The 8,525-nt window shown below is 46.6% G+C and overlaps 1 protein-coding gene across 6 annotated transcripts in view; it reads right to left on the reverse strand.

Annotated features, from left to right (window-relative positions):
• LOC105547176 (chromosome unknown open reading frame, human C14orf93) overlaps positions 1 to 8,525 on the reverse strand; it is a 24,887-nt gene that overhangs the window by 7,586 nt on the left and 8,776 nt on the right. For 2 of the 6 annotated variants that reach the window (XM_011990645.1, XM_011990641.1), the window contains exons 2-3: positions 5,287 to 6,262; positions 2,810 to 3,130 (exon numbers count right to left, since the gene is read on the reverse strand). In XM_011990645.1, the coding sequence (XP_011846035.1) occupies positions 2,810 to 3,130; positions 5,287 to 5,883 (918 nt within the window). In that variant the 5' untranslated portion in view covers positions 5,884 to 6,262. Of the gene's footprint in view, positions 1 to 2,809; positions 3,131 to 5,286; positions 6,263 to 7,828; positions 7,908 to 8,525 lie in introns of all 6 variants that reach the window. The other 4 variants (XM_011990646.1, XM_011990643.1, XM_011990644.1 and 1 more) reach the window with 4 other exon arrangements.

Consider the following 8,525-nt stretch of genomic DNA (forward strand, 5'->3'; position numbering starts at 1 on the left):
CCTTGGCCTCCCAGAGTGCTGGGATTACAGGCCTGAGCCACCACACCCAGCCCTAATGCAGGGTTTTACATTTCCTTCAGTTAAGTTTAGTTGTGTTGTTTCTGATTATATTTTCATCCCAAGCTCCCTTAGTCAGTGGAAATTACCCAGTTCCAAACTGACAGATTCATATCCCGATCCAAGGACTTTGCAGCTCCATATTCAGAAATCCCCAATTTATCCTTCTACCTCTATGGCTGATTCACCATACCAACTTAGGAAAGTATTGTCAACTCTTTATGGCTAGGGTCTCCACTCTATAAAAAAGACCATTATTATACTAGCTGCATATTCAACACCGTCATTTTACCTCTTAGTAGTCCACACTTAAGGAATCACAAAGGAATGGGTGAATGTTTCAGAAAGTATTTGGGAGAGTTTCAAAAAAAAAAACCAAAAAAAAAGGAGAAAGAAAAAAGGGAGTTACATAGCTTCCAACTCAAGTGGCTTTGAAGAGATCAGCTGATAAAAATCAAAACAGGCTTGACATGGAAAGGGAAAATACTCTAGACAGTAAGTGTGAGGAGTGTAAAGGCTGTTGGCTCACCTACCTCCTGAATAAGCTAAAAATATTTCCCCAAGGAGTGGCTGGGATCTGCAGCATTCCAAGGAATTAAAGAATTCTGGTTTGATCCTTTTGGTTTATAGGATCCCTAGCAGCAATCCTCAAGAGCCCCAGCCGATTGGAGAGATGCCTCTTTGATTCCGTCCCAGAGCTAAAGATTGGAACAACTGTCCCTCCCGCTCTAAACCCACAGTCTGCCACAAGAACATTTTAAACCTTCCTCCATGATGAGCAGCAAAACTCCCTGACTGGTCCTCCAGATCCTTCTCAAGCACAGAATAGAGAGAGCATGATGGTGAGTGAGCATACTGTCCTTCCTGCACGTCTTCAGTTCCACCACACTCTCTTAAGGGAAGGAAGAAGTCAGGCCTCAACGCTGTACCTCTCTCTGGAGGCAGCAGGCACAAGTGGAATGTAAATGATGGAAAATCCTGCTTTTATGCAAATTGTAACTATAAACTCATTATAGTCAATATGAACATTGTATGGCTAAAGAATATCTCCAGCCGAGCGCAGTGGCTCACGCCTGTAATCCCAACACTTTGGGAGGCCAAGGTGGGTGAATTGCCTGAGCTCAGGAGTTCAAGACCAGCCTGGCCAACATGGTGAAACCCCATCTATACTAAAATACAAAAATTAGCCAGGCGTGGTGGTGCACGCCTGCAATCCCAAATACTCGGGAGGCTGAGGCAGGAGAATCGCTTGAACCTGGGAGGCTTGCAGTGAGCCGAAATCACGCCACTGCACTCCAGCCTGGATGACAGAGTGAGACTAAAAACAATATCCCCATGATTGTCAGAAAGAAACTTTTGTGAGACCAGCCTGGGCAACTAAAATACAAAAATACAAAAAATAAGCCAGGTGTGGTGGTGCATGCCTGTAATCCCAGCTACTCTGGAGGCTGAGGTGGGAGATCCCTTGAGCCTGGGAAGTCGAACCTGCAATGAGCCATGATCACACCACTGCACTCCAGCCTGGGCAATGGGAGTGAGACCCTGTCTCAAGAAAGCAAAAAAAAAAAAAAGTTTTTGCATATAGAGTTTATCCCAAAGACTGTGGTCACTTTAAAGAAGATTTCTCAACCTCTTCACTATTGGCATTTTGAGCTGGATAATTCTTTGTTATGGGGGCTGTCGTGTGCACTGTAGGATGTTTAGCAGAACACCCACTAGATGTCAGTAGCATTCTCCTTCCCCTGCCCCCAGCCACCCACCAGTTGTAATAATCACAAATGTCTCCAGATGTTTCCAAATGTCTCCTGGGGGTAAAATCACCCCAGGTTGAGAACTGCTGCTCTAGAACTTCTCTAGGTTTGGTCAGCTGCCAGGACGGGGACTCCCAGCTCAGCAGGATGTTCTTTGGGCTCCCAGCCACTCCAAGAAGCTTTTAGGCAGACCTGGTTCAGGCCAGTCCCTTACTGGCTAAGAGCTCTTGGGATGACTGGAATCTCCAAACCTCTATAACTGAGCTGAAGGTCTAGTGACTCTCTGCATCTCTGAAGCTTGAGACTACCTCAGGACAGCTTCACTTGCTTTTCCACCCAAGTTGTCCCTTGCCACTTACTCTGCACACTAGCTTAATTTGCAGGCAATTTCCAGAGTTACCCTTTGGTGATCAATCTGCTCAATCCCTTAAAGATCTTCTCATCAGGATTATTAGAACACTGGGAAGGCCGGTCATGGCGGCTCACGCCTGTAATCCCAGCACTTTGGGAGGCCAAGGCGGGTGGATCACCTGAGCTCAGGAGTTCAAGACCAGCCTGACCAACATGGCAAAACCTGGTCTCTACTAAAAATACAAAAATTAGCTGGGGGTGGTGGCATGTGCCTGTAATCCCAGCTACTCAGGAGGCTGAGACTAGAGAATCACTTGAACCTGGGAGGCGGAGGTTGCAGTGAGCTGAGATCGCACCATTGCACTCCAGCCTGGGTGACAGAGTGAGACTCCGTCTCAAAAAAAAAGGACAGCAGGAGATGTGATATAAAGGAAGATACCACATTATCTGGAAAAGTTTAAAAGTTTGATGTTTAGCAGGGGACTTCCTATCCCTAGTGTTACAGAATAACCTCTCTCCTTATCCCTCCCACTCTGGTAGGATTCAGTATAGTATTCATTCAATATGGGGGGCCTAAAATCAACCCACCCTTCACTCTTCACTTATCTTTCCAGACTGGGGAAAAATTTATAGCAATTGAGCTCACTCACAGAGAGTACCAGATCCCGCTTGCGCCTGGAGTTCTTCTGCCCACTTCCTCTGGTCCTGCATGGGGAAACAGTCAGCCCTAGAGAGTGTCTCAGCTCCCCAGTACTCCCAGGGCCTGACTCTTCCAAGGCACTGTCCAGCGCAGCCGTGGCATTGAGCATGTCCTCAGGGCGGGGTGGTGGCAGCTTGGTTCCATTTTCTGGTCCTGTCTCTGAGGTTGCCCGCTGGATTGCCAGTTGTGTGGCTGGTGAGAGCTGTTTGGCATAAGCAGGGACCAGAACTCGCTGTACTGCACCCTCAGAGGCCACGTAATCATCCACCAGCTAAGAATGTAAAAAAATAATAGCCTATTAGCCAGCCAGGCTTAGGGGAACCTGGTTAACCATCATTCTTTGGCTAAGAATAGTGAACAGAAAGTGGAAAGAAGGGGGACTGTAGCACAGTCTTTAATGCTCAATGGCTTGTTTCTCTGGGACTCCTATGAGTGTTGGGCAAATATTTCTTGTGTGTACAGGGCCTCTCATGTTGGGTTGTTACCGTAGGGCTGCTCACAAGGAGAAAGCATGCTTCTGACACTGTTTGTGAATCGTCATTTATAGATAGCTCTTGGATATAAGAAATGTAGCTAGGTAAGTGTTTTGTCTGAAAGGAGTGGGAGAAGAAGTGATGACAAGAAAGAAACCAAGCAAGAGAAGGAGTAAGAAAATAAAACAGTAACAACAATAAAGAGGAGACATAAAAGAAAAATGAGCAAAGGAGGAAGATATAAAGTCAGAAATCCCAAGAGAGACTGGCAGTGACAGCTCCCCTCACCTATCTTCCATTCCCAGAGTCAGTCCATGCCCTCACCTTGATCCTACCCCAGCCACATTCGACTGTCATAGCCCCTGACATCTACCTGACTGCCTGTGCCCTCAATCAAGGACATACAGAGCCGGGAAAGGAAGGAGGGAGCAAGGGAGAGAGGGAGGAAGAAAGGAGGGGGGATTTCTGCAGTCAAGAAAACAAAACACTGAAAGTGGGGAGACACACACACACACACACACACACACAGAGAAAGAAGCGGGGGAGGAGGCTGAGATTTATAGACCTGTGAGCTGCTTTCTGCACTGTGAAATCTAATTCCATCCTGTCAGCCTGGAAGCCTTTCCTGCCTCAAAGAACCCACAGCTCAGGGCAATGCCTGGCCTGGTACCCTCCTGCTTCCCACCTTCCAGGTCCTCCCCTCTTGAGCTGGAACAACTGAGAGTCCTGACCAGCCACAGACTGGGGTGAGCAGCAGTGGCCATTACCCATATGGCTGTGCCTTCAGGAGAGCAATGACCAGTTGCTGTGTTACACTGGAGGGGGAGAGGGGGGCTTCTGTATTCATTTCTCAGATCCAGCAGATGGGCTGGGAGTTCCATCCCTCCCATCTACTCCATGTGTTCTGCTCCTTTACTCTTTACTGGGGTGTCTATGTCTTGTTGTGGGAGCAGGAGAAAAAGAGAGGACAGACAGAGAAAAAGGTGGAGGAGAGCTGATAGAACTCCCACCGTCTCTCAAGTGGCACCACATCTGTTATTTTCCTATCTCTAAGATCTCTATAGTTGCTCCATCTCCTTTTCCTACTTCCATGTGTGACATTCTGCAGTTCTTACTCCACTCAGCCAGGATTTTCCTGCTCATATGGCCCTTAAGCAATAAAGAAACTGAAATAGCACAATGTACATCTATGTCTTTTCCTGCTCACAAAATATGCTTCTTGCTTCCTTCTTTTCTTCCCTCTTTCTCCCTATATGTTATTATCTTCCTGTTAACACTCAGTTGGCCATTTCTTTTTCTTGTTTCCCATTTTATTTCCTTTCCTCTACCTCCCTCTTGCCTTACGTCATAGTCTCTCTCCTGTGGTGTAGATTCTCTTTCCACATAGACTCACCTTTCTTCTGTGCTCCCTTTTTGCACTTTCTCTCCTCCCTCAGCCCTTCATTTCTACTTGTCTCTTTCCCTCCCTATACCTGTCGTCTGTTATCTTTATCTTTGTCCTCTCACTTTTTCCTCCTCTCTCCACCTCTGCCTCTCTCCCCTGTACATTCCCATCTCTCTTTGTACTGAATTCCTCTTGGCAAGCAGAGGGCCTGCAATAAAATATGAATGAGCCGTCTGTGCACGGCAGGCATCCTCACCAGGAGAGGCAGAGCCCATGGAGCAGCCGAGACAGCTGTGGAGGAAAAGGTGCCATGCGGAGCTATTGAGAGAGGGGGAAGGGCACCCCGTCACTACACACAGCAAAAAATGACCTTCTGCCAAAGAGGCTAATGGTTCAGGAAGAAAATCGGAGAGCTGATTATCTCTGAAGGAAAAGGAAACTTGGTCCTGTTTTGCTTTATCACAAATACAGACAAAAGGTTTAAAGATGAAAATAAAAGAACAGAAAGGAAAAAGAGTGAAAGGCCAGGAAAAGCACTTAGGAGCAACAGCCCTCTGCAGCCATACTCACAGGATTGAGCAGGGGGGCCCCCTCGCTGGCAGCCAGTGTGCACCCCGGGAGCCGCATGTCCCTCTGAGTTGCTGGGAAGCCCAAAGGCCCAGGCCCCACTGAGGCTGCTCCCAGCTGCCGCAGCTCCTCAATCACCACCTGCACGCCGCTACCCACGCTGTCACACTCCTCTTCCACAGCAGACAGAGCCTTAAAGGCTTCCCCGGGACTTTCCTTGAGAGGCCCAGGCTCCTCAGGTGGGGAACTATGTGCCCGGCTTTCCCCGTCTTCATCAGGGGTGGACACTTTCCCTTGTCTCAGCTCACCCATTTCCTCCTGGAGACGTTTTAACAACTCATTGTTGGCTCTGGCAAGACCCAGAGCAGCTTCGGCCAAACCCACTGCCTTATCCACCCGTTGGTAGATAATATGCAGGAGCTGCTCTGAGCTCTGAACAGCCAGGCCATGTCCAGTCACTGTGATGGGGGTGCTAGGAGGAGGATTCCCACCCTGGGAGCCTGTGTTGCCTCCATTAGTCTCACTCTTACAGGCACAGCAGCAGCATCTGGCCTCACTGCCACTGGGAGGGGAGAAGAGAATGGTGGCACTAAAGGACATGGTGGATGGGGCAGTAACAACCACGCTTACACTGCTGGGCCACTCCAATAGGTAGGAATCATCGACTTCTCTTGACTCACTTTCCTTTCTCAATGAGGATGGTCAGAGGAGCCCAGGCCCCAAGCTGTAGGGTCTGTGAAAGAAGAGTAGATAAGCCATGAAGAAGCACACAGTCCACGGCGGCCTCTCCTCAGCCTGCAGAAGGGAGACAGGTGCCTTCTATTTGCAGATCCTGTGCTCTCCTAGAACATCACAAATCAAGGCCTTCCTGATGAATGGTTTTAGAGGGTAGAGAGCGTTCCTTCTGCCCCCCAGCATGGAACCCCCAACTAGTGCAACCTAAGGAACAGGGAAGGGATTCAGAAGGACCTTCCGGCATCTGGAAAGATTAGATGATTAAGGAAGAAAATGTAGATCTGTCTCCTCCTCCTCCTCCTCACCATCTTTACTGTAATAATGGTACTGCATTTCATTGCTTTGACATTGTTCCTTAAGGAGTTCAGAACGCTTCACGTAAGTTACCTCATCTACTCAACAGCGCTAGGAAACACATATTACTCCAGGTCCGGAGAAGAGACATACAGAGAAGTTATATGTCTTTTTCAGGGTCAGAGGAATAACAGCAGAATCCAGTTATTGGTACTTTCAATGTAGTGGTTTTTTTTTTTTTTTTTTTTACCTGATACCACTTTTTGTTGACATTAAGAATCACGACAATCATGATTCTACCCTCTCTATAATTTTCATACAAATGCACATTTAGAGTAAAACTCCTAAATAAGGAATACATCCATCACTGCCCCCCTCAGCATGTCACCAGCTTCTCACTATTATATCATTAATGCTTTGGGGATGAGGGCAGGGAAATGAAATGAAAAGATCAGGGAATTGAGCAGGGGTAACCCAGGGCTGCACAGCCTCCTTTCCCACATAGTCGTATACCTGGGCCATGAGCCTCTGTAATGGAAACTAGCTGTCCTGAGTCTTCCAGCCAGGAGCCCAGAGAAAGCACCTGTGGGGCCCCTTATCTTCATTTCTCATACTCCTTAAGGGTGGATCCAAAATTCAACAGGAATGTCTGAACAGCCATGCTGCCACTTTGCCTGCATGACCAGCCCCCATAAAAGGAGAAACCAGAATGTCAGTGATAAACCAAACTGCCTTTCTTTTAAATTACTGTAGTTAAGCAACTAAACTACTCCAGGAGAGAAAAAAAGGAGTAAAGAAGTTGATTCGTACCACTGAGAACACTCCAGGGAACTTAATAAATATTGTAATTTTCTAAATAATACTTGATAGTAGAAAAAAAATCCTTCTGATGCTCCGTGTCAAAACCTTAAGTATGTTTACAATTTCCCTGAGAGATGCATTTCTCTCTTACCCTGTAAATTAAAACATTACAATTAAAAGGAGAGGAGGGACCGGACATGGTGGCTCACGCTTGTAATCCCAGCACTGTGGGTGGCTGAGGCGGGGCAATCACCTGAGGTCAGGAGTTCGAGACCAGCCTGACTAACATGGTGAAATCCCGTCTCCATTAAAAATACAAAAATTAACCGGGCGTCGTGGCGGGCGCCTGTAATCCCAGCTACTTGGGAGGCTGGGGCAGGAGAATCACTTGAACCCAGGAGGCAGATGTTGCAGTGAGCCGAGATCATGCCACTGCATTCCAGCCTGGCAACAGGGCGAGACTCCACCTCAAAAAAAAAAGAGTAGGAGGTTAGGAGAATTTTCTATATATTGAGGGTTTTCTTTTCTTTTCTTTTCTTTTCTTTTTGAGTAGGCAATCTCATTTCAGAAACAGGCAATATCAATGCCTCTGCGGTACTAAAACATAAATCTGACAATGCATTTTAATTACATGTGGTTATCAAAGAATAGTCTTTAATTTGCTCTTTCCACCCTTTATGTTGAAGAAATGGCTTTTTCTGTGCCAGATACTTACTTCTCACAAAAACTTAACTCAAATACATTTACAGCTTCCTTGTCATTATAGTCACTGGAAGGCACAGTTAAACCTGAAACTAAAGGTTAAACCAAATTAAAACTAAAGGTTAAAGGAAAGCACTAAGCGATTCTATGTCAATTTATAGATGAATCACTTATGTATTCTTTTCCTTCCTAAATTAGGGCCTACACTGCTCCTGCAGAGTTTTTTCTTTTTAATTCTTTCTTTAACCTACATCATGCAGGGAGTTTGCTCTTAAACATGGATGCTGTGGGCAAAAGAATGTTTTGGTGATAATAAATAATAGTATTCAAATGCTTGCCAGCTGTGTTCAGTATTTGTAAAATCAGTAATTATTACGATGCATCAGGTTGGGACACTGGGTGAGCTGTCTAACTCCTTTCTGGTACCAAACTCTCTTGCCTCACACAGTTACTCTTTCTTGCAAGAGGCTTTTACCTCTACCAGTGTTGAGCCTGCCTCAAGCTCTTCCCCTCTCTTTTATTTTTATTTATCATTTTTTTGAGACAGAGTCTCGCTCTGTTGCCCAGGCCAGAGTACAATGGTAAGATCTGGGTTCACTGCAAGCTCCGCCTCCCGGGTTCAAGTGATTCTCCTGCCTCAGGCTCCCAAGTGGCTGGCATTACAGACACGCGCCACCACATATGGCTAATTTTTATATTTTTAGTAGAGA

The sequence above is a fragment of the Mandrillus leucophaeus genome, unplaced genomic scaffold (genome assembly GCF_000951045.1).
Source record: "Mandrillus leucophaeus isolate KB7577 unplaced genomic scaffold, Mleu.le_1.0 Scaffold380, whole genome shotgun sequence".
Lineage (NCBI taxonomy): Eukaryota > Metazoa > Chordata > Mammalia > Primates > Cercopithecidae > Mandrillus > Mandrillus leucophaeus.